The 25,995-nt window shown below is 39.6% G+C and overlaps 2 protein-coding genes and 1 long non-coding RNA gene across 5 annotated transcripts in view; 2 read left to right on the top strand and 1 right to left on the bottom strand.

Annotated features, from left to right (window-relative positions):
* Nucleotides 1–650: 650 nt before the first annotated feature.
* Nucleotides 651–17,643, top strand: shc3 (SHC (Src homology 2 domain containing) transforming protein 3). Of its 2 annotated transcripts, none has more exons than XM_079365108.1 (14): nucleotides 651–742; nucleotides 2,686–2,859; nucleotides 4,613–5,357; nucleotides 9,228–9,298; nucleotides 11,599–11,662; nucleotides 12,392–12,511; nucleotides 12,907–12,960; nucleotides 13,434–13,485; nucleotides 13,576–13,705; nucleotides 13,840–13,993; nucleotides 14,082–14,175; nucleotides 14,291–14,482; nucleotides 16,274–16,599; nucleotides 16,697–17,643. In XM_079365108.1, exons 3-14 carry the CDS (start codon nucleotides 4,725–4,727, stop codon nucleotides 16,823–16,825), a joined length of 2,019 nt encoding a protein of 672 aa, XP_079221234.1. In that variant the 5' UTR covers nucleotides 651–742; nucleotides 2,686–2,859; nucleotides 4,613–4,724; the 3' UTR covers nucleotides 16,826–17,643. The 2 variants fall into 2 exon arrangements, with proteins under 2 accessions (XP_079221234.1, XP_079221233.1); XM_079365107.1 differs by having other exon boundaries at nucleotides 4,436–5,357.
* Nucleotides 13,683–23,107, bottom strand: s1pr3b (sphingosine-1-phosphate receptor 3b). 2 transcript variants are annotated; one of them, XM_079365111.1, is made up of 3 exons: nucleotides 22,780–23,107; nucleotides 21,088–22,296; nucleotides 13,683–13,734 (listed from the first exon to the last, which is right to left on the bottom strand). In XM_079365111.1, exon 2 carries the CDS (start codon nucleotides 22,229–22,231, stop codon nucleotides 21,119–21,121), a length of 1,113 nt encoding a protein of 370 aa, XP_079221237.1. In that variant the 5' UTR covers nucleotides 22,232–22,296; nucleotides 22,780–23,107; the 3' UTR covers nucleotides 13,683–13,734; nucleotides 21,088–21,118. The 2 variants fall into 2 exon arrangements, with proteins under 2 accessions (XP_079221237.1, XP_079221236.1); XM_079365110.1 differs by lacking the exon at nucleotides 13,683–13,734 and having other exon boundaries at nucleotides 20,746–22,296.
* A 249-nt stretch (nucleotides 23,108–23,356) lies between these two features.
* Nucleotides 23,357–25,995, top strand: part of LOC306837542 — a 41,395-nt gene continuing 38,756 nt past the window's right edge. The window contains exons 1-2 of the long non-coding RNA XR_013780954.1: nucleotides 23,357–23,750; nucleotides 24,344–24,454. This is a non-coding gene — a long non-coding RNA (uncharacterized lncRNA). The remainder of the gene's footprint in view (nucleotides 23,751–24,343; nucleotides 24,455–25,995) is intronic.

The following is a 25,995-nucleotide window of genomic DNA, read 5'->3' as shown; positions in this document are numbered from 1 at the left end:
CAGAGGGTACTATATGGATTACAAAAAGCTGTGAACAACTTCAACATGCGTGTACATCCACAGATACTTTCCAGTTGAGTGACCTTTTCTTTTCAAGTGTTTGATAATTGATTGATCAATGGAATACATGTGTATGTTTGTATCTCTACAGATCTAAGAAAGAAATCGGCCAATGTATCAGAATCAGGCCTAAAAAATGTTTTATCTGGTTATGATTAGTAACAATCTGGTTCTATTTGATTCACATTATTGGCCCCTCAGAGTAATTTGTCTTGGACCTGAATGCAGCATACATTTAGCTGCCTCCACAGTATGACTTATAGAAAACCGCCCATGTATTGCATGTTACTGGTTAAGAACAATTTGATGCAGGTTTGTGAGAATACCTCCAATCAGTGTAACAACGGTCGTGTCTGTGATTTCCTCCAGTGCATCTTAAAACAATGAGCAGTATTCAGTTCTGTGTTTGTCCTTTTAGGTTTATTTTTTTTGGTTTTTTTTATCACAGAAAGGGAATAAGCATTTCTAATGAATAAAAAAATGGCCACAATTTACCAGTTTGCCTGTGTCTGCCCTCTCTGTATCGTTGGTTATTTTGCTTGTAGCTATAGTCTGAAAATAACTCTTGCTTTTTTGAATGTTTTTGGTAGCCTGGCAACAGTAGTCATGTGGAAGTGTCTGCTGCTTTCCTCGCCAAAGGATGCTCTTTTCCTCTGTCTCTCCTTTCTCATTCATCCTTAAGGTACGTTTCAACAATTCGATACAGATAATTATGTTTTATTTAAACGTGTCTTTACAAGTGTCTTACATCTCGGACTGGCTATGAACTGTATTTTTCATTGATGTCGATGGTTTATGAAAAGAGAACAAGGTAGAGGTTCCAGGTGTCGGCGTGCCTTAATTTGAAAACTCCAACTATCACATTCCTGTGGGTTGTTGAGATGAAGCAGCGGACATTAAACATATTCCCACCTGTTCTTTTGAAGTCAGGCTCAGTGGCAGAGAAATGGTGGGTGGGTCCTCAGTGCTTTTCGTGCTCACCGCCTTTTTTTGAAGTTATATTTCCTTATGGTATTTTATATACTCTGCAGTGTGGGCTGGACAGAATAGTGTCGCTATTTTTCTTAATTTGAGTTTGGGGAAATGAGCACGGAGCCCACGACTCAGTCAGGGAATTGACTAACTTTTACAGGTTTGGCTGCAAATTTAAACCATCTTTAAAACAGACCTAAAAGTTTGGTTGGACAGCCTTTGGGATTTCTTTGCTCGTTGCCCATTCACCAGTCTGCGAAAGAGTCTAAAAATCTGCAAAAGTGTCTAATATGTTTATGTCTATGGACATAAAAATTTACCACCTAAACATTTCTCGATCATTTCACCTAGTTAGGAATCTTCAAAGTAAAAAATCCCTGTTGCGCCAAAGTGTAGGGTTAGCTATGATTGGACTAACACTGTTTGGGGGAGGGGTTTACAAATAGGTCAATTGGATTGAATGTCCTGCACTTTGATTTCAGTTGGTCACTTTGACAGGCTTACCATAATTATTGAATTCAAACATATCAAATTTGAATGTCAAAAGAATAGCAGCAATTTATTGAATCTCAACATCCTTGAGTTTCCATCCTGCTATAGAGGAGCATTTAAACATTAGATGGTGGAGGTTTTGAGTAGATCCCCCGACCGATAAGGGATTTCAAGAGCCGACATCGATCTCAATATTAGATTCCAATGTATTAGATCGACCAATATCTTTCTTAAATCTTTTTTTAAATAGATACCTGGGATTTATTTTTTTGCTTTCCTCAAATGCAGTAATCATATACTTGGGAAATTATACAGAAAGATTGACAAGATGGTCTCTCAACATAAAAATAACTGTGTATGTACATGCGTTACCTTTACTCTCTGGAGGGTGATACTTGTTGTAAAGAGCACACTCTGCTGGTGACAGCCAGAAAGAAAACTTCTAGTTTAAAACAATGAAACTCAAATAAAAACTCTATTTGACTGACAAATAAATCTAGTAATGTTGGAACTTATCTGCGATAAAATGAGCAAATATTGATAGTGACGTGATATGCTAATATCAGCCCAAATTATCGACAGCAGATTTATCGGTCGGGCTTTAGTTTTAAGTCATTTGTATGATATGAAAAATCAGTAAATTATGCATTTAAGAGTTAGTTTCTCATGAGGTGTTCTGAAAAAGTCAAACTAATATAATAGTAATAGGCAATGACAAACCTTATCTTACCTTGTGCTAATTAGCATACACCAATATTCTCTCAGAGGGTCAAAATAACCCAGAAAAATGTAATAAGATTTTTAATGAATGATTGATGTATAACATAAAATAAAAAGACAGCTATGCATTTGAAAGACACAAGATATATAAATATATTTTTAATTATGTTAACTGAGAATCAATGTGTTCGTCTATTGCAAAGGTATTATCTGCTGTCATACGTAGAAACCATACATTGAACGAGTAGGTGGTTACTGTTCACATGAATGCTGGGGAAAGAGCTGACGATGGAGACAGTCAATATCACATGGGGGGGGGGGGGGTCGCTTTACATATCTTTAGCTTCTTCTCTGGAAATATTTCTTTTCTTTTTTTTAAGGTTAGGTTAATAAATGATGCCAACATGTCACATCTTTTGAAGCACATTTTGTTTTTTAAAGGGCAAATGGGAGAAAACCAAATGAACACCTGCGCCTGGAATGGTCTCTTCCACTATTCTGCAAGCCTCCCCTGAATGAGTCATCCAGCCTGCTCCTCATTGGATAAGACCATGCCATCCCAAGGGATTGCCTTGCAGAGGCAGAAAGGCCTTGCTTCCATTCACAGAAACATTGGTATGCCTGCCTGCTATTTCATTCACACAAAAGACTAAATATTGCATGTGCTTTTTGTCCTCTGCTCCTTTTCTCCTTTGTGTTTTTACCTCCTCCTTTTATTAGCAAGGGCCTGCATTTTCTACCCTGCTTTTGTGTTTGCCTTTTTTTTTTTTTTTTCCAGAGACGAGAAGGCAGACGTGCTGTTTTTTTTTTTTTTTTTTTTTCAATATTTGCGAGGCAGGAAAGAGAGATGTTGGGAGGGACTGCAGTGCGAAATCTGCGGCAGAGTGAGAGCGGAAGCTCCTTATGAATGAGTGTCAGTCTTTTGGCTTAGCTAGATGCTCCTGAGGACATTTTCACATGAATGGTGTCTGGATGTTTGCTTTCCGGTACCAGGGAGACAAAGATGCTTCATTGCTGCTGGTTTTAAGGAGACTTGTTTCTGTTATCCTTTTGGTTGTTTGGTTGACTCATCTGCCTGAAGCATGTCATTTGTGTTGTGTTTGTTTGAGTTGTAACGTCTCTTCAGTGCAAGCTGGACTGATAGCTGCATATTTAAGACAAGATATGCAAATGATCTCCTAGTTGTTGGCTCCACATATTAAATACTGATAGGGATTAGTACATTAATGCCTGATTCTGAATATTTAGTGCAAAAATAGCCCCTGGATTAGTCATGTCGTAGTCAGTCATAGTTTCTTGAAAGTGAATAACTGAGAAAATGGTTGATGTGTCATACATGCAGCTATTTTGAATGAATGACAATATGTCTCGTATGTTGCATATTTCCAGTGAAGCTCAAATGTTATTGTGTTGTGTTGATGATTTATAGAGCTTAGTTTGGCGTCATTCAAGGAAAATGACATTTTGGTGAAATATTTAGTTTTAATTCTTCAATCAAAGTATATTTGTCCGAACAGGAAGACTGTACCGGGAACTGATTGTAGCTTTTAAACGGCTGCTTGTAATCATCACTTTTTCATTCATCATCCTCTTTGTGATGAGTTTATTGCATGCGTCATCCATTTAGCACAACTTTTATCACCTCATCCACTTTCTAACAAGAGTATGAGGAAATTATTCTGACTGGTTTCCTTTCCAAGTTGAATTATCAAGCCTCCTTTCTGTGTTCTTCATTTCCTTTTCTCAGAAAAACAAATGAGACTTGGAGAATTACAGAGAATAAATATCAGACTGGGGAATTTATAAATTGATTGGTCCTAGTGTGCTGTAAGTGGGAGTTTTTTTTTCCTCCCTCCGACAGGAAGTGATTTGCAGTGTTCAGCAAGCCTTTTGTTGAGAAGGTTTTCTCAGATCAGTGAGTCATGCTTTAGCTCGGAGCCGGCAGGCAGGCAGCAGTCAGCAGAGAGTGTTTGCTCTTCCCTCGCAGTAACCGGGATCCTCGACAACATAGACCCTTTTTTCTCTTCTTTTTTACTTTTTGGATTTTTGAGGTTAGAAATCATCAACAGCAGCTGCATCAAGCAAGCTGCACCACAACACCGGCAGTCTCTTCGAGACCTTTTTCTCTCCATCCTCGTCCTCTGTGTCTGCTATATGTCCATGGATTGTGTCTGTATATTTCCCTCTGAAGGATTGGATTGCAGCTCTGGATTTCATTGACAGCACATTGGACTTTGGCAACTGCAGCAGCAGCAGCAGCAGCAGCAGCACAACCACTGCTGTAACCTCAATAGAGAAAATTACAGTCAGGTGGCCTGTGATTTGCTGAAAGGCGTTTGCTGCCTGTACCACCGCTGCTATGTTACAGGAGAGGGTAATCAGCACGGCTCATCCACGTCTGCCAGCACGCCTGTGAACTCGGCAAGCTGCGCGTGTCGCTCGGTGGAGAGAGGGGGAGAGGGCAAAAGAGAGGGAAGGGTATGCTTCACCGTACCAAATACAACCGCTTCAGGAATGAGTCAGTGACATCCGTCGATGAGCTTCTCCACGGCCTGTCCATGAACCCCAAGGTCTCGGCCAACTCCCAGTCTGCAGCCGAGACGTCCTACACACCCCCGACTGAGGTCCAACCCTCCTCCACTGCCACCTCTGCTTCTTCAAGCACTGCCGCCGACCACCTGGAAGATGGAGGCACCACCCTCTGCACCCTCATCAACAAGGTGTCCAACCTGAAATTCAGCAACTCGGGCAGCTTGCTAGGCATCAAGGGTCTGCCCTCGGCCGTCAAGGATCTGGCTGTGTCTAAGCTGCAGGCGGGTGGGGGTTCGGGTTCAGGGGGCTCCAGTGGCCCGAGCCCCAGTGCAGCATCAGCTTCTGGTGTGGGCGGCTCTCTGTGCAGCTCCCATTCTACCCCCTGCTCGCAGCTGGAGCCGGCCGTCAGCATGAGCAAGAAGAGCAGGCTTGACGAGCATCAGCTCGGCAGGGAGGATTGGAACCCGGGCGGCGGTGGTGGTGGTGGTGGTGGTGGTGGTGGACTGTTGAGTAAACCCTCCAGAGGATGGCTACACTCGAGCGAAAAGATCTCCGGTCCTGGAGTGACATATGTTGTAAAGGTTGGTGTCTTATTTTTTCAAGTCTTAATCCATTCTCTTTTTTCTTTCAATGACTCAACCTTATCTACCTGCATGGAGGGAGAAAATTTAGTTTCGTTGGTACATCACAACATGCCCTTGAGTGGGTGGATGTAGGTTGGAAGGCTGAGTGAAGGAGCAGTGAGGAGAAAACAGACATTGAATAATTCAGGAAATAAAGAAGGTCAACATTAGGGGGAAAAACAGCGATGTGGAAACAAAAAACAACAACCCTTCTCTGTATAATATTCAGCATTCTTTAATCATTTCAATGTTTCCGTCTTTGTTGTGTATGCAGAGCTGAAGCATTATGCTTTTGTAACCATGGTGATGTGTTATTTCTGTACATTGTGCATCTCTATGAGCTCACATAGTGAAATGGAGGAAAAGGAAGGGCAAAAAAAAAAAAACCAAGACAGACAACTCTGCAATGTTTGTCTCATCACATCCGTATCTCACGTTCATGTTGTTCAGCCGTCATCCATCATTTAAAGGAGCACAAGTTGGCGCACAACTACGAGAGCTGTGAATGTCATCATGCCGGCAATGAGTCACTCGCATGAGGAGTGATGATGCTGAGCCCTGGCTCTTGAAGGTGCAAAGTGAATGGAGAAAAGAAACGGAAGAAACCATTCACACTGAATCTGAAATGAAGCAGAAAAAGAATGAATTGGCCTCAACGCATTTATGTATCTTTTTATCAATTCAGCAAATAGACATTAAAAAACAGCTTTGAGTGCAATGATTGCAGGTTGAACGTGACATATTTCAAATCAAGTAACACGGTTTGATTGCCATCGTATGACACCTCCTACAACTTCTCTAAACAAAGCCTACAGTATCTGTGACCAGCGTGACTTTCCATTAACTGCATTAGGGACGAGAGCGCTTGTTTGTCCAGTCGATGCCGCTGAAAGCATCCATGCTGTGAGGGAGGGAAATGGGTCCAACCCCCCCCACCTCTTCCTTTCCTGTGGTTTGAGTCCTGTGTGTATTGAGTTCATCATGGTGTTATGCTCACAGCACTTTTAATTAGCGTCATGTGGTCACTCCCCACACGTCACGCACCATTACTCTGAAGGGATGTTGATTGACAGTGACAGTGTTTACACTCACACTTTTTAGCCCATGCTAGCTGTTCGCACACTACGCATACTGTCCTACAACAGACGGCTTAAACAACCCTAAAAACAATAACAATGAAACTCCAGTGAGGTTGGAGGAAACTGTAGGAGGATAAATATTTGCTGTTTTGCAATAGCCATGTGACATATTAAAGCACCCTTAACTATTAGCACTACCATTCTTTCTTCATGAGTTAATATAATGAAACAGTCTTTTGCTCATCTAATAAGCCATGTTTTTTGGGTTGGCATTTTCCATGCTTTTCAATAAGAAAAGATAAATCTCTTAATGTTTCTAAAGAAAGAATTAAATATCCTTTGACCTAAACACAACAACATTAAGTTAATACTAACCCTGTTTCTTTTCTTGAAAAATAGACTTGTGCTGAATTTATGGTCTATTTATTGTTTTTTGAAGGGCAATCCAAATTAATGTTAGATTTTAGTATTAAATCTGCTTGTTTTCACATAGCATCTGTTAGGAATTAGGGCTATACAAATAAAGATTTATTGATAAATATGAACAACTTCACAACAACTTTTCAAAAGGAAAGAAATTGATAGGACTAATAAATCAAAGTAAGAGAGAGATAGAGATTGAAGTAAACTTTTTATGTTTGTGTTGACTTTGGCGGCTCCTGTGGACAAAGCGTTACCTACATAAAACAAGTACAGGAAATATTGGATGAAAGTCTTTTTAACTTTCACCCAGAGTAATTATTCAGTTTTTTTCCCTCCTGCAGAAACAGCCAAGTCAAATAAAGTCTGTTTCTTAACTCACTTCATTTAGCAGCTAATTTCAGACATTACCGTATATTAATGATCAATCCTCAAGCTTATGGTTTTTTGTTTTTGTAGCTTACATAGAAGTATGCATTTCAGTCATTTTAATAACTGGCCTCACAGAAGTATATCCTCACAGAAGATTTAAATAACAGCGAAAAAATATTCAATTACAACAACAACTAAACAGATATGTATCCCGCTGGCTGTGTTGTTGTTGGAACTGTGTTTACATGGACCAGACCTCCCTAGCTCCTCTCCTTGTGTCTAAAGCTGTTTTAATCAGGGACTAACGAAAAGAAGAATAACCCACTGCTTATTTGAATGTCATAGGATTTCTAGGTAAATGTACATGCCATGTGAAGCTAGAAGCTAACTAAAGGGTGCTAGCATTAGCCCGCTAACACAACAATGGAGGCCACAGGGAGTTGAAGTTTGTCCACCGCTTGCAGTTGATTCCTTGTGAACGGTCGGAGTTGTGCGGAGCTGGAAGAGAGCGGAGGCTTCACATCAGTGGAAGCGCGGCCAAACAGAGTTTGTTAGTGTTCTAGGGAGACATCTACTGGAAAATTCTTCCTGCAAATAAAGCAGCAACAAAAAACTCTTAAAAATATTCTTTTTTTTTCATCTAAATTTTCTAAACTCCTCAATCTGTAAATTGCCATAGCACCCCCAACCTTACCTGTGTGCACAAAATATTCAAACCTTTCCACAATTTCAAAATCTTATCGACAGGTTTGATCCCACAGTAAAACATTACATTTATTGAAACAACATCCTGCTTCTAGGATGAAAAAGGGCATTTTTAACATGTTGAAATTCATGTTTTTACAGGTCAAACATTAGAAATGTTTAAACCTTTTGATTGTTTTCTTTTTTTCAAACTGTGTCTGAACAAGAAGTTGTGTCCTAGACTCTTATCACTTATTAGATGTTGGTCTCCCATTGATTGTCATAATTAAGTTGCCACTCATTTGAACAGTGTGAATTGTGTTCTCGTTTGTTGTTACAGCATGAGAGAGAAATGTCCTCACGTTGTGCTCAGAATAGCTCCTCACCAATTTTAGAATAGTTTGAAATATTTTTGTCCCTGATGACTTGTTCACTTCAAACTGGCTGTTCATAAAGTAGAAAACATTACAAATGTCCAAACGTCACGTTAACAAAATAGTATTTGTTCAGTAGTACTTTGAAAATGCTCCCTGGAGAGAAAGAGGCTTGTCACATGAAAGTTATTGTTCTGATAACTTCTGTGTTCTCTGAAGAGGAAATAGAAACAGAAGTGTGTCTGTTTTGTTTCCAGACAGATTATGAATGTGATTCTGATTATGAAAGGAACTCGTCAGCACAAAATGTTCTCCGTCTGTACAATATTAATCAGTAGAGGTGTTGTAATGTGAGTAGGTGGCTGGCGCTGGAGGTTTTTATGGGATAAGAGGATTTCTTGTGTTATAGTAACACACTGATGCAGCTTCCCATTCAAAAGAAACATATCCTGGGCTTGGACACACCTCTATACGGATGACCTTAAACAGAAAATGATCAATTACACCAGCAGGATTGACTTTTTTCTTCATCAACAATATAAACATCCACATCTTTTTCATGTTTTAAATGTGTTTTTGGGGGGCTTTTGCCTTTATTTTATAGAACAGCTGAATAGAGACAAGAAGTGTTGAGGATGACATGCAGTTAATGATTCAAACCCAGGGCAGCTGCACTAAAGACTGTTTCCTTCATACAGTGACCCAAACATTCATGTTTTTGATCTGATCCAAAAGTGTTACGAGTGTGAAAGAAAATCAGAAGAAATTAAAGCTTTTTTATTTGCTAATATGCATAATCCATTTTAAATCACTTTATATATATCACTGTGTTTGTATCTGGAGTGTCGAGAAATTCAAAAAGATGTATCTCACACTGGCTTTATGTTTTTGCTCACCAGTATCTTGGCTGTATAGAAGTCCTGCGGTCGATGAGATCCCTGGATTTCACCACGAGATCACAAATAACAAGGTATGTCCACACAGCTCGGCGATCTTCTTCTTGTTTGGAAACAGTGATCATTCATCCACATGTGACTATTAAATTTGTAAATGACTTTTTAATTGGCAATGTTTTAACACTGGAATGAAAAACAATTGAACATGAACACTTCAAATAAAGAAACGGGACATTTTTGAGAGCCATAGATGTTGCCCTGTGTCAGTGAATGTAAAATGATATCCTGTAATACCTTCAAACATACATGTCTTATTGAATGCCAACGTTTGTGCTTCTGAAGGAGACGCATTTAAAAAAGGCGAGATTAAAACCTGTAATAAATGAAGGACAGCACAAAGGACTTGCAGGCAGTTAAAGTCATACTATATTAAAAACTATAAGGTCATACATTTGATATTTGTCACTACTGACACATGGACCGGATTCACAAACATTTTCTAAAGAAGAAACTTCAGGAAGTTCCTCAAGAAAACAGTATAATTTCTTAAGAACATCTTTATTTTCTTTCAAACAAACTTCCTTTTTTTCTTACTTCAGAACTAAACATTAGTTATTTTATTTGGTTAAATGCAAAATAGATGTAGATAAACTGTCAAAAAGTACCAGAGACTGTTGTGCAACGTGGGTTTAACCCAGCTGCAGAACTGGTTGTTACTCAACATTTCACAGAACAAATACAAGGGGATAGAATAAACATAAGCGCTTTACAGACTTTTGGACACCATTTTCACCATTAAAGGCACAAATTTACGACCCTCTGAAAACGGCTTGCAGACTCACGTTTTGGGTCTCAAACCACTCGAGAACTACATCTTTAGGAAATGACTCCATATAGTTTTGTACCAAAAGACTACTTTTAAAAAAATGACGGCAAGCAGAAACTAATGATTCTGTAATCAATAGTTGTTGGGGTTTTTTGTCACTTTTACAACATGTGACAGGGTTTCCTTATATTTGAGGACTTGTAGCGTGCATTATATTAGAATTTATTTCATTGAATTTCCGGGGATCTCGTGTGTATCTTAACCACTGATCTATGTGCAGTGAGCCAAAGGCCAAAAGTAAATCAGTTTGTGTCATGTCTAGTTTTATGCTCGACTGTCTGAAGTCAGTTCAGACTGATGTGAGCTTGCCAGGCCACGCAGCAGTGATCAGAATCAGAATCGTTCTCTATTGCCAAGTACATAATAACTCCTCACATGTGTATCTGCGTGTTTTCTCTAATAAATAGAAAGGGAGGCAAACAGAGAAAGCAAGCTTCGTCTCATGATCTTTCTCCTGTTAGTTATTGTTGATCACAAATATCCAATAAAAATAATGTGTCCAAAATAGCTACAAAACTTCCCTTCTTTCAGTCATTCTTCGGTCTTCTAAAAGATTAAACCCAGAAAAAAAATCTCTGGAGGCAATAAGAGAACTGATGAGTAGAGAGTCATTCTTTCAACTGGCGTTACAGCCAGGCATCTTATTGCATGATCAGTGATGGTGCCCCCTGCTGGCGATTAGAAAGGATGAAGGTCAAAAGCACTTTGTCACTGGTCACTGTGTGTGTGTATATACAGTATTTATAATATATGTGTGTATGTGTGTGTGTATATATATATATATATATATACACACACACACACACACACACACACACACACACACACACACACACACACACACACACAGTGTGAGTCCCATAATAACAGTATATATAACAGTAAGATGTCCTGTCTACACTTGGAGAACTGTTATTGACTTTGTAAAAGCACAGCAACAATAAATGCAATAAATGGCAGTTTTTCTAATTCTTGAATATCAATTACTTAGCTCATTTAGCTCAAATCTCTGAACATTCAGTTTGTCATTCACAACAGATAACAATTTTTCATTCATTCAAGCACATTTCATTGTTGTGCATGTGCATAGAAACCTTAGTTGGTTTTCAATGGATCTTTCCTTCTAAACTTTCACCTAATGTAGAGTTTCTATAAAGACTGCTTTAAGTCTGCTACTCCTTTACAGTCTATTAGCATGCTTGTTTATATTCAACCAGGTGCTCCTTTCCTGCATGTCATGCCCCCACTCTCTCTCTCCCTGATTTCCACCTCTATCCATGGTCTTATCTTTCCAATAAAGGCCCCAAAAGCCCAAAAATAAATCTTCCCAAAAAAAAAAAGGAAATGTTGCTGTGCTTTTACAAAGTCAATAACAGTTCTCCAAGTGTAGTCTTCTTCCATCTGAAGTCTAACTTAAGACCAAAGTAACTGTGAATCTGTATGTGTCTATGGTCATCATCTTGGCTTCATCTTCCTCCCTCCCTCAAGGGAAGCCATCAGTTTGGTGTGTGAGGCTGTTCCAGGGACCAAAGGAGCACTGCGGAAGAAAAAGGTACACTGATGGACTGAGAGAGAGGGAAGGAGATGGTGTGATCACGTGTACAGTGAAGCCCACACAGAGAGAGCTGGGAGAATAAATGTTATTGAACAGTAAGAGAGAGCAAGAGGGACAAATAGTATTAGATATCCATTTACCCTTCTGATTTCTATTTATAGCACTGCCTCTCTAGGTTTTTTTCTCCTCATCCTTCCTTCATTATAAAGAAAAGGAAATACGACAGACAGAGAGTAGGGGGATATGATGAGAACGAGAGATTGCACTGAGAGGTAGAGGAGGTTGAGATGAAGAGGTATGGGACTGTATGTGCGTGGGCGTAGCTACAGCCCACGATGCATTGCACATCTTGCTCAGTGCTTAGTGACTCATGTAGTGCACAATATCTGATCAGGAGGCTGAGCTTGTGTGTATGCGTGTGCATGTGTGTGTTCTTGTGCCTGTTTTTTTTATGTGTGTGACTGTGCATGGATATGATTTGTGTCCAGGGTGTGTGAGGAAACTGTTTCTGATTGTTGGATGTGAAATGAGGCAGTGCTCAGCTCTCCAGAGCTTCTTAAAATGTCAAAGGAAAGTATGGAGGCCTAACACCAAATGATAGACAGACAGACAGACAGACAGACAGACAGACAGACATTATAATATCTTGTACAATTGATAAAATAATTCTTCTTGCTGTTGTGTTTGTTTGTTTTTTTGCCTGTCTGTGTTCTCTGGTTCTTTTAGCCACCGTCCAAAGCTCTGTCAAATATTCTGGGGAAGAGTAACCTGCAGTTTGCTGGCATGTTGATAAACCTAAATATCTCTACCAGTAGCCTCAACCTGATGACCCCTGATGGCAAACAGGTCAGTGTGCCACAGCATGCACATGTGTAATTAAAATAAATGTTACTATGGAAACACCCAGGGACAGCTGGTAATAATGGTCAATCCGGGAGAAGTCTCCCCCCACCAGCCACCACTGGTAACACCATTTTATCAAACAGAACATCTGAAAGAGAGAGAAGAGAGACAGCACACAATATGTCTGCTTGTTTCTTGAATTACCAAAGCTTTGTAACGTCATTAGAGCAGTGGTGCATGTATATTTAGCCATATCGTATTTAAAATTTAAAAGCAGTGGTTTGTGGGTAGTCTACCACAATGTCCTTCTTGATAATTCCAGCAGATGGTGACAGAGTAAAAAAAAACAAAAAAACATACTTCTGTCAAACTTCTGTATATTTTTTTTCTCCTGACAGATCATAGCCAACCATCACATGCAGTCCATCTCCTTTGCATCTGGTGGAGACCCTGTAAGTATCTCAATGGCCAATCTTTAGTTTTATTGTGATGTGCCTTACCTCATTAACAAAATAAAGCAAAAACAATAATGCTAACCATACAATTAAAAAAAAAAGTGTCTAAAGGAGATAACATTGTTTGTGACAAGTCTCACGTTCACTTCCATGCAGTAAAAGTAATAACAGGGTGTGGGTAGTATTATATTATGTACTGTAGATAAGTTAAACTGTTTGTCTATTATCATTCCTTTCATCCAAGCTCTATTTTGTATGATTGTTTATTATTGTGGAAATACATTGAATGACAAAACACTTTTTTTTTTCTTTTTTTTTTTTACAAGTTTTTCTATTTCAGGAGTATGAATTTTATTCTTGATCAATTACAAAAAAAAAAGTTAACCCGTTAATTCACCTGATATTGTTTGGAGAAAGTTTAAATGAAAACTGTAAAAGTTGTTTGTTTCTGTCCTTTTCTTGTTTTATAGGAAACCACAGATTTTGTTGCTTATGTAGCAAAGGACCCTGTTAACAGAAGAGGTAGGTGTTTCATCCTTTAATACCCAGAGTTGTATCCTCTGTTTATCGTGCAGCACATTCATTAAAATGACTTCCTCTGACTTTTGTCAGCATGCCACATCCTGGAGTGCTCCGACGGTCTGGCCCAGGATGTTATCAGCACCATTGGCCAGGCCTTTGACCTTCGCTTCCAGCAGTACCTTCAGTGTCCCTCAAGCAAACTGTCCTCCACGCATGACAGGTGAGGTGTTCATGATGCACATGGACGCACTGCAAACACACACACACACACACACACACACACACACACACACACACACACACACACACACAGAGTAATGAGTTTAAAGTTTGACCTCCTTGTTTTCTCATCAGGGTATTAAACATGGAGGAGTTACAGTGGACAGAGGAAGAGGAGGAAGCATCTGATCATCCTTATTATAACAACATCCCTGGGAAGATGCCACCACCTGGAGGCTTCATCGACGCACGGCTGACCAATCAGACCGCAGCACCAGATGGATGCCAGGTACATCACGTTTTGATGTGAATTGAACCTGAGCAGAATATCTTCCCCTTAGAGTGTAATACATCTGTGTGTGTTTGTATGTGATCAGATGGGCCCAGGCTCAGTCGATCAGACATATTACCAGGGTCGGCACTGTGGAGAAAATTGGGGAGATGAAAGAAAGACCATATTCATACAACAGGGTAAAGAAACGCATGATTCTGATTGCGTATAAAACAAAAGATAAGCTGAATTCGGCCAAAATTTGACTGTTTCAACACTGTGACTGTGTGTATTTCTCCAACATGTCTACTGTAGGTTCATTCGATATAAGCAGTCTACCTGACTGTAAGGGTCAGCCACCAAAAACAGGAGACATGCCCACATATGTGAACACTCAGCAGATTGATGCCCAGGTGCTCGCAGCGCTCCAGGCAGAGGCTGAAAATGTGACGAAGGGCATGTCAGCTGCAGCCAAAGAGAGCCCGCAGAAGGACCTGTTTGACATGAGTAAGTCCTGGATTATCTGTTGTAAAGTTTCTTACGTTCATTGGCACTCATTTGCACCAGCTACGTGCAAGATAAAACATGACGAGTTCACACACTACAAACATTTAAGGTGCTGCACCAGACAGGCTGAGGTTGTTCCAACAAAGGCATGAGTTACAACTGAAATCTTACACCTAGATCCTAGCAGATGTTAGATTCCTAAACCTAACCCTAAAATACACTGCTCATGGTGTATGGTTGGGATGTCTCTATCTGCTGCAAAGGCTGAAATGTTGTAATTCTGAAAAGTCTTTCCTGAAACCACCCAGGTTTATTTAGGTTGTTTTCCAATAATACATAAGTGGCCTTTGGCCTAAATGGGTTAAGTTCAAGACTTTACCACTTGATGCCACCATTGTTATTTTACAGTAACTGTAGATGAAAGCTGTGTGTAATTGAAACGCCTTATCATAATGCTTTGTCACGTTTCACATACATTTTCAGTCTTTGTTTGTGGATAAACTGGAGGGAACAGAAGTTGTTTTTAGACTGTACAGACAGGCACGAGAGGAAACACCAAAACAAACACTGCATGTGTTTACTGCTCACTGATTGGCTCTGTCACAAGATGATTGGTTAGTTTGGATATTGCTCTCTTCCACTTACCTGTAATATAAACTTTATGTCCCTGTTGTACAACCACACAAAGACACAACTTAAGTTGCAAACTAGCGTCAATGTAAGGTTAAGTGTGGACGTTGCAACTTTAGACAGAACTTACAAATAGCTGGTACAACAAACCGCTGATCTGAATGAGACTCCCATGTATCCCAAAGTATCATGGTGTTGGCTTTCAGCATCACATGGTAAGGTATAACTTTCTAACCACACTTCATAATTATAGAGCTCTCCTGGCTCGTGTTCCTCAGTGACCTGAGTGTGGCGTTATAATAACATTTCAGCAGTATGAAGACAAAAGGAAGACAATGTTAATACCAGTGTGCAGAGTATGTCATGTTCTCCTTTCAAGTTGAAGCCTAGCTTTGCAATTATTACACATGAAAGATCAGTTACATGGGAATGTGTGCAGCTGTACATGAAGAAGTCATGACATAAATTACACGTGAGCACACAGTGAACTGGTCTTTAATGAATCCAACTTCAGGCCTCATTTTCAAGTTCCTTTATCTAGTCTGTTTTTGTGATCTAATGTTAATTTACAATTTACTGTGCAGTTCCATCACCTGTTGTGGCACAGTCATGACAAAAAATGTACTTCAACCGTAAATTCAATACCAGTTTATCAGTTGATCTCATTCGTTATTAGTTAAAGTCAATTTTTTCAGTGTGAGTCACACTTTTTTTAAAGGTGACATAGCCTCTGATTTTAAAAGAAAAGTCAATGTGGAAAATGCCTTCAAAATGCATTCTTTGCAATGACCAGAAGAGGGAGACTTCCCAGATTTGCTAGATAACAATCTGAATATCGAAAACACACCAGAGTAAAATGAACATAATTTTTGGTTGATTTATTGCATCAGTAAAAAAGTGTCTGAAGGCATGATCATGTGAAAGTGTGGAATCAACAATTTAGCATGGCAACCTTTAAACCTGGACAGAGAGGCCATTCTGTTGTCCAATCATTTAGTAATTTCTGCTTCAAATGGCAGCTCACATACCATTGGGTTATGTTTTTTTTTTTGGACAGTGTCAGAGTTTTGGGATTATTCCCACATGTAGGATAAGAAATTGTGCCCTACATATCTTTCCTCTCCTCATTCATCACTTTGACAATACCCTCACCAAAAACAGAGCCCTTCGAGGATGCCATTCAGTCACAGTCCCACCTGCCGTCCCAGGGACAAGTCCAGTCGCAAGTTTCAAGTCTTCAAAAAGCAGCATCTGTGGACAACTCCAGCCCTCTTCTCGTACGCTCTCTGGCCTTCCGGGCACAAGAGGAGCTGGAGGGACAGACGTGGTACCACGGCAAAATGAGCCGCCGGGACGCTGAAAAACTTCTGAAAGAGGACGGGGACTTCCTGGTTCGTAAGAGCACCACCAACCCAGGGTCTTATGTTCTGACAGGGATGCACAATGGACTTGCAAAACACCTGCTGCTGGTGGACCCTGAGGGCACGGTAAGAAGGAGTTAAAGAGGGAGATACTTGATGATCAAAATCCTCGATGAGTCTTGAAAGTCACGATTCCTCTTATCTCTCTCTCCCTCTCTCAAAGGTACGGACGAAAGATCATATATTTGATAGCATTAGCCATCTTATTGGCCATCACCGTGACAACAATCTGCCCATCGTGTCCGCTGGGAGTGAACTGTGTCTTCTACAACCTGTCGGAAGAAAACAGTGATGCTTGCAATGCCTAATGGGAAACAGGAAGCTCTGGACAGTCATTCCTACCATCCTGAAACTTGAAGATGAAAAATGAAGATAAGATGCTAAAAGGCTCAATGCACTGACGGTGAATTTTGGAGAAAAAAAAATTAGCCTGTGGTTACTTTACTGGAGGCACTGGAAGATGCAAGATTTGTTTAAGAAAAAAATATTTATAGAACTGTTATTATTTTGTTGTGATGACTGAAATGCTATATTTTTGAGAAGACATAGGTGTATTTGGACATAATATCTTGATTTGGTGTTTTAAAAGATTTAAAAAACGACAATTGTTCTTGTAGTTTAGATGAAGTGAAAATCAGACCTCAAAGAGGTGTTAACAAGAGTATTTTAGAATAACAACTGAAAATTTTAGTTTTGTCTGTCAAGCACAACCACATTTCTACAGAAAGCGATGGTTAAGAAGTCATGGAAATAAATACAAATGCTGTTTATAATGAATGACTTCATGAAGAAGGATCTCACCACTAGGGGGACAGCTCACTCAATTAGTCTCTATATGAAATCTGCTTTTATCGGGGATTAGATCTGAATGTGTTTTGCTTTGCAGTAGTCACAAAGTGTCAGGGTGCAAACAGACATCCTTCATAGTGCTGTCAATGGCTTTAAAGATTTTTTATCAAGTATTTTCTCGTGTCACTGCAGTCGCATGACTTAAAATCAACTGTTCTTGTGGACATTGTTCGTAGACCTTGATACCCCTTCATTTGAAAGAGGTGCTTGTGTATGCTGACACTGTAAAAAAATATATATATTTATGCTTTCAACCAGCAATTATTTTTGAATCAGTTTCCTCTGGATTCTTCTTTTAGGTGTGTAATCAATGATTAGATTTTGAGGGCTTGAGTCAAGCAATGGATCTTTTCAAATTCTGATTTAATATTAATCCACTTTTTCTCTTTTGGTTGGAGTTATCATTTGAATGATCACAAACGAGCACAATCAGAGAATTAGACCAGTTTTATCATCTGTGTCACTCGCACCAAGACCAATTACAAATATGCTGAGAGGTAATTTACACAATGTAACACCACCTCCACATTAATGTCAAACAGAAACATTTGATTTCTTACTATGTGAATATCTTGTGGCAGTACCACTCAATTGTCACTAGATGACACCATAGAAATGCATGTTCAGCCCGTTGGTCACGCTCACATAAATTCTTTAGTCCTAATAGACGACAGGATGCTACAGAGGAAACATACCAATCTACAAAAAGTGAGTTTCCAACCCTTTTAGCTTGACCTTCTTAGAGTTCATTTGCATTTTGCTGTCCACTGCAACCAATTAGAACAATTTGCTGTGTGTAGGTGAGAAACACTAGCTTTTATAGCCTTCTAGATAAAGTACACACTTTCAAATGGTCTCATCCTTAGTATTGATACTGACTCTGATGGTTACCAAATGAATAGATATGCACTGGACCACTTCACTTAAACCAAAATCAGCAGGAGTTCAATGAGTTTGACAAGACAGATGCAATGTAATATAACATGCCTGTATTTTGCTGCAAGAGGGAGTGTACAGTACATGCATCTCAACAACATATTTTAAAGAAAAGCATACTGGGATCTTTATAAAGATAATCCACCGAAAGATTTGTTATTAGTTCAAGCCTCCACTTGATTCTTTGTGTTCCTTTGGGCAAAGTGCATCAGCGGAGGTGACGTAAATATTGGCACTGTTTATAGAAAGTGGAGAAAAGTGCACAAGAGAAGTTACCTGCCATAAAACATTCACTTTGTCCAATTCTTTTTTTGACATAATTTCATCAAATCTAATATCCTGGAAGAGGGAATGATGCGCTAAAATGTTAAAGAGGCACTATGATCACGTCAAGAACTCTTTTCAAATGAAGTCTTTATTTTTGGAGAGCAAATTTGAAATAATGAAATGTGCAAAATTCTGAACAACTCCAAGAGAAAAAGAACATATTACTAGAATCTCTGTAAAGACATGACGATTAGCTGCCTGGCATAAAGACATCAGACAACCAAACGTGTTAGGACACAGAAAGAACACGTCTTCTTTCCAGATTTCTGTTGATGAAAATGTGCCTTTTATTTGTACAAATGGTATTTTTGTTTCTCTTTCTCTTCAAAGTGCAATAGCTGATCTTCAATGGGGCATGCCTGTTCACTAGAGGTCGTGTTTCGCCCTGCTGCGTGTTGCTGCTTGAGACTACTGTTTTCTCTTTCTCTCTCTCTCTCTGTCTCCCTCCCTCTCTATTATATATTATAAATGTATCATTTCTAGGTTCTTGATATAAATCTTTGTTGGAGGGAAAATCACAGAAAACTCACTATTTTGGAAAAGGTAAAGAAAAAGAAAAAGGAAATAAAAACCAAGAAATGAATCCAAATGATGTTTACAGATTTAATCTTTTGTTTTTTGGGGGTTTATCATTATTCTGTATGACTGTTGGCAATAAAACCATGAATGTGTAGAAACTTTTTTCCTTATCTCTGCTGTAAAAGTAACATCTCTCAGTTCATGGCAGACAGAGAAATTACATTTTTTAAGTTATTTTGTATATTAATAGACACTAAAAATCTTTTTTTGGGGGTCAACATTTTGGACATCTGTACAAAAAAAGTAGTCCACATGAAAACAGGTTGAAGTAAAAGTTAAAAAATTATGCCATTTCCATTTCTGGAAAGAACAGTTTACACAATTAGTGACATCAATATAAATCCACCCACCTTTCTGTATATCATAAGTGGTTGCTGAAGTCTCTCAATGTTGACATGTCAAAACTACAAGCATGGCTCAATTTGACTGCAAATAAAGTAAATACAATGTAAAAAAAAAACATTATTTAATTAGGGGAATTAACGCTGGACGTGTTTACTCAGAGATAAGAGGAGGAGACTGTTAAAAAGGCTAGTGCAGAAAGCACTGTGGGGGATCAATACAACTGATCCAGTGATGCATTTTCCACCATTATGTGTGCCAGTGTCCGTTTTCTCTCCTATAATCAGATAAGTCCTCGATTCATTGTTCTTGGTTGACTTTTTATGGACAAACTTGTTTTGAAAGCAATAATGTATACAATGCTTAGCAGTGCAACAAGAATGAGTGCTGTTAAATTGGGGCGCCTTGGTGAGGTTTCCTGCTTTTGGCCACTGCTGTTTATGAGCACTTAAGCGCCCCCTACTGCTCTAGGGCCCCAAGCAGTTGCATGCCTTGACAGTTGAGAAGCGGCGTATCTGAGCTGATCTTATCTCTACTGGAAAAACGAGGCAATTCAGGTGAGTCCTCTCTGTTAATTTTTTTTTGTTAGTTTTTTTACACTGTTTCAACACTTATATTTATGATCCTATACAAAGCTGCACCCGCTCACATGCTCTATCAACATGCTCCTTCATTGTTTTTGTTTTTTCAAGCATTGAGTTTTTAAATTGAGACAAAACTTTCGCACTTCTTGGATTATCAGATTCAACATACAGAGTAACTTGGTATATATGGTACTGAAAAAACGTTTTAAAAAGATTCTGTTATAAACAAATAGTAAGCATTGAGAAGTCGTTTTTTTTTTTTACATCATTTACATCACATATACAACTTACTGTGCAGTTACTGTATCACTAAGTATACAAATTGACAGGTTACATTGCATAGAATAATAAATAGTTTATATTGTTTGTCATTACAATACTTGTTTGCTACAATCTTCCTTCCATTACATGTTTTTTTTTTTTTTTTTTTTTGCAGAGATATAATTGCACCGTAGGAATTGCTTTTTCAGCCATTTCATGTCTTGGATGGTTACATCTGTAAACAGGTCAATATTAATGCAGAACATCTTTCAGTCAACATCTAAAACGTTTCCTTTTCAAAGGCTAATATAAAAAACAGAACCTCTTTTCAATGTTTCTTTTTTTTTTTTTTTTTTTACCATGCTTCGTTTTGATAACCTAATAGGTTTATCCATGAGTTTAAAATGATCATATGTGGATTTGTGTGTTGATATGGGAGCTGTACTTTTACAAAGAGGCGATATATATTTCATTTGTTTGGTCTCATATGTCATACAGTCTAATGCCAAAGGGTGGACAGTTGCAATTATGGATTAAAGATGATGCAGTATCAAGCATAAAGGAGAAAACACTGACCTGCAGCCATAATGAATTCAAGCATTTTTTCATTTGAACTCTGTTATCACTCAAAGTCGTGTGAACACTGCACAGACCTGTGACTTCAGACCACCCTCACCTTCCACCCATAGGTAGCTTCCTCCCACCTGTCACTCTTTTCTGTCACTCTCAAGTACAGCCTGAGCAGCCCCTCCTGCCACCACTGATACCTCTCCGCGGGCTGCGCCAGTCTCTGCCTGCCTCTGGTTTGGGTTGTTCTGGCTGCTCCACGACTTGCTCCTACTGCGGCTGGGCTCCAGAGACTGCCTGTTCCCGCTGCCGTTCCCAGAAGCCTTTCTCCTGTAGCAAACACCACACACCAGACCCAAGAAGGCACGTCTCATCTCGCGGCTGGCCAGAGTGTAAATAACCGGGTTCATTGCTGAGTTGAGTACGGCCACTCCGATGAACCAGTCCGCCTTGTAAAGGATGGGGCAGCGCTGCTTACATGCCACATCCACCAGGAGCAGCACAAAGATCGGTGTCCAGCAGGCGATGAAGACTCCAACTACAATGATGACAGTGCGCAGAAGGGACATGGCATGCTCCGAGTTTCTGTTCTTGTTCACCTTTCTGCTGCTGGACTTAACAAGGATGTAGATTCGGGCATAAAGGACTGAAATGGCTAACAGCAAGAGCATGAAAACTATGATACAGAAACCTACATATTTCTTAGTGTAGAGAGGAAGGACTGTGGAGCAGTCAGGGAGCTTACCCAGGCAGTTCCAGCCTAGAATAGGCAAAGCTCCAAGAGATATTGCAATCAACCAGCAGGTCCCTATGAGCAGAAACACTCTGTAGTTCTTGTTGGCATCATAAGGCCTCATTTTAATCATAGTTAGATGTCTCTCTATGGCGATTGCCAGGAGACTAAAAATGGAGGCACCAAGCGCTACAAACATGCTCCCCTCTCTGACAAACCAGAGAGAAGGCGACAGCTGCAAGGTCTTCTCTCCAGATAGAAGCAGGTTGACCAGGTACGCAACACCAGCCAGCATGTCACACAGAGCCAGGTTACCAATGAAAAAGTACATGCGGTTGTGGAAACGGTGGTTCCTCCATATAGCGACCAGCACGGTAAGGTTCTCGAGGACGATGAAGCAGCATATGATGAGGAACACAATGGTTTTGGTGTCCACAGTGCCCTGGGCGGCGCCAATGCTGGGCCGGTGTTCCAGTTTGCCTGTGTAGTTGTAGTGGAGGTAAATCTGAGTGTTGATCATGGCTGCTGACACTGGATGTCAGAAGAGAGCAAGGAGTCCAGTGTCAGCAAATCCACCGTGTTCAACTGCAGTGGAAGATGCGTGTTAATACAGAGAGCGGCAGACAGAATAGTCAACATAATTTGGTTTAGGAAAAGAACAAAAAAAAAAAGGGTAAATGGTTTTGGGTCAGATAGGGTCAGAATCATTTTACTGAATTAACCAATGTTTCATAATTCACAGCAAACGAGGTCTTTCAGTTAGGGCAGAAAACGCCCCATAAAAAAAAAAGTTAACCTTTTAGGAAACAGAGTTTGCATATTCAAAAAGACTTAAACTCTTAATGTTTGTTTACATAAGAGGACTGGATGGTTGACTTTCCAGATGGGAGCTACATTTGAGGTGTAAATGAACAGTTAATAACGCCTTTTAGACATGATACTAGTTTAAATCTAGTATTTTAAATCACTATAAAGGACGTTAGACATTAGTAATTGATTACTCCTTAATGCATATTAAAGCAGACTATTCACGAGTTTCCCTTAAATGAGCGCATTCACAGAACTTACCGCGGGGTTGCTCTCAGACAGGCTGTGGATGAGAGTTCAACGCACACTCACGGACACTCGTTTCATTGCTGAGTTGTCGTTTTTCCGCATTTCCTACGTTTGAAACTTTAATTCCTTGCTCCTCGATAGGAAGGAGCTGCTCCTCATCTTTCACTGAAGTCTCCAAAAACTTCGGAGCTGTCTGTCGACCGTTGGCTCGAAGTCACTCCCCCCCTCCCCCCTCCTCCAACCCGGGCAAGAGCTGAAAGGCTGGGACAGTTATATCAAAACCAGGAGGTATGAAGATAACTCACGTTGTGTTTAAATGGGCCCTTTTGTAGATTTGGTAGGGAAATTTGAAATTTGTGTCCACCCCCCCCCCTTCTCCTGTCGCTTTTTATCTTCAAACAGTTTTCCAAATGTTCTCCTTTGTGTGAGACAATGTAGTGTTTCAGAGAAACTTTTCAGCATTTCTGAGATAATAAATTCCCAGTTTTTAAGTTTTGGTAGATAAAATGTGAAACTTGGATAAATGTGCAGATTCAAGACTTTATGTTCAGTGTAGGATTCTTATCTATTGTGCCAGCTTGCCATTGTTTTAAAGACCATTATTGTCATGGTTTGATTTTTGTTTATGTTTTATTTCATTTCAGTGTTTTAAGTTCTGTTTTATTAATTCCTTAGCATTGCCTGTTTTCTCTTGTGTGTTTCTTAGTTCAGTCTTTAGTGTTTCCTGTTTTATTTTGTAGTTCTGAGTGTTGTCATTAGTCCTGTGTTTCCCTCCTGTCTTGATTACCCTGATTGTCCTCACCTGTTTCATTAGTCTCACCTGTGTCTGATTACCCATCTATTTAGTCTCAGTGTTTCTTACGGTCTGTGTCGGTTCGTTGTTTCGTATTGTGTCTTCGGTAACTTGTCTTGTGTTGGATGTTCCTGGTCAGTGTTAGTGTTTTCAATTTTTCCAGCGTCTTCTGTGTTTTCCATTTTGGAAAGTGAGTTTTGTTTTGACCTTCTTTTAAATAAATAATCGTTTGTTTTCTGCAGTTTGTCCTCCTCCTTGGTTTTGAACCCTAACAGTTATGTCTGTAAAATAGCTTATGGGTATTTAAAAGTAGCCTTTAGCATTGATAGAAGACAAGTTAGCTTCTTGAAACTTACTAAGCTTTATTTCTTCTAGCTAGTTTAACATATATTTGAAGCATGCAAGCTGTCTCAAATGATTTGGAAAGCTTTAGCTAAATAAATGATTGACGATAGCTAATTGTCTTTTCTTTATGCTAGCCTGTTTAAATGCTGCAAGATAAAACAATAGATTGGTAATTTTCTCTAGATACACTTTTTAAGATTTTGGTTGAAATGCTCATTAGGTCCTGACATTAATGTGCTCTGAGAAAAGGAACAAATAAAACTGTCACGAGTAGCAGTTTGTTAATGCAAATTTGTAAATGATCAATGTCTACCAAGCTGTATCAATTTGATGAATTCAATGTTTCTGCCATCATAGCTGATCTTAAAACCCTGCCTTTAAACCATAGACTAATGGACCACTGTAAGTCTGAATGACGCCACACGTTGTTTTTCGCAGGTGGCTTTGGAAACATGACAATTGTCGCCAACACACCAAGAGCTGGACCTGAGCTTCGAGCGGGTTTTAGCCTCCTGACAAACCATTACACGACGCCCGCCATTCAATCAGGTCAGCCATGCACCTAACCATGCATACTGTAACTTGTGTCCTTCATAGAATCAAAACAGATGAGTTATAAAAAAAATCACCCCCTGTCTAGTGTGTCCTGATAAAGACGTTTTCCTGTTTTCTTTTTGTGTACCAGACTGTAAACATGTCATGCATTGCTGTAAAAACGGGCATTTTTGAGAAGGGTGTGTATGTGACTTGTGAGTCTTTTGGAATTAGCCTCAAGTGGGCACTCCAGTTACTGCTGTTTTAGTCACCTTTTCTTAATCTTTCAGAAGGAGGTTGACATAAATATGGAATATACTTTAAGGACGATAACTGCATACTATTATGTTCAAGGTTAAATTGATTACATGCATATTAAGTGCAACGAAAGCCTTGTCTCTGCACATTTACACAGACTGTTGCACATGACAAAAAGCCTTGTCAGTAGCAGCTGATTTTCTCCTTTATGATTCGGCATGCTAATCACTCAAACGAAAAAGAAAAGAGTGCTGTAAGAGTAGAAGCTAAGAGGACTGCAGCCCATCCTTTGTTCTGGTCCTTCTGTTGTGACTTCATATCCAGGAAGGATGGGCAGGGCTGGCAACCAGCAAAAGGAGAGTCTGGGAGGTAGAAAGACAGAGGATGGATCTTTGAAATAGATGTGGCGAAGTGGAATCTGCATTGCTGACATTTTAAGACTTTCCTGACTTGATGTAAACAGAAACGGGCTGGAAAGTGACTGAAACAATAAACTGTATATTCAAACACAATCCTGAAAATGCACCAAGAAAAACTGAGTCATGACCATCGGGCCGTGGATTTGTGCACTTTGTGAATATGATTCAAAGGCTAAGAATCTTATTGCTTTACTTCATACGCTGCCACACATGAAGCTGTTTGCAATTTTTCCCCAAACGAAGCACATTATATGTGTCACAGACCAAGTCATTAAATAGCAGATCTCTTCCAGTGTTTGTGGTTATTAACCCAGAGGAATGTTTTGTGTGGTTGAATAAACAGCTGTGGTCTGGCATTGGTCCATTAGCATTGTTACAGTCACAATTCTCAGTCATTTCCTGCAGGTCGCACTATGCCAGCAGCAATGGGAAAATCTTGGGGGGAAAAGCCAAATAGTTAGTCTGGACCCGCAGCAAATCTGGGTCCAATCACAGAGCGGGTCTACGTACAGGCAGCTGGATTAACTGACCGAGAACATGGTTGGAAAAACCTTGGGTTTTTCAGCGAACTACAGTGATGTGGGGCTGACATCTGCATTTACATAAACGTTGAGCCAAATATGAAACCATCAGCAAGTATGAACCCATAATAAATGGTTAGAGCGAGTCTGTGTATTCATAGACTACTGAAGAAGAGTATGGGTGGAGGGTTTTCACTTTTGTAAGACCACCCTTACATATAGTGTCGGCAACCACTGAGGCTGGGTTTTCATTTTTGTCAGCAGGACAGTAATTAAAGCTCTCTTTTACTGCGTTTTCCAGCATCAGGAGTTATGTCTCCTGTAAATCATCAATTCACCATATGTGTGATTTCCTGCC

The sequence above is a fragment of the Symphodus melops genome (genome assembly GCF_947650265.1).
Source record: "Symphodus melops genome assembly, chromosome: 16".
Taxonomy (NCBI): domain Eukaryota; kingdom Metazoa; phylum Chordata; class Actinopteri; order Labriformes; family Labridae; genus Symphodus; species Symphodus melops.
Note: the sequence above shows the minus strand (reverse complement) of the source record. Positions and strands in the feature narration are given on the sequence as shown.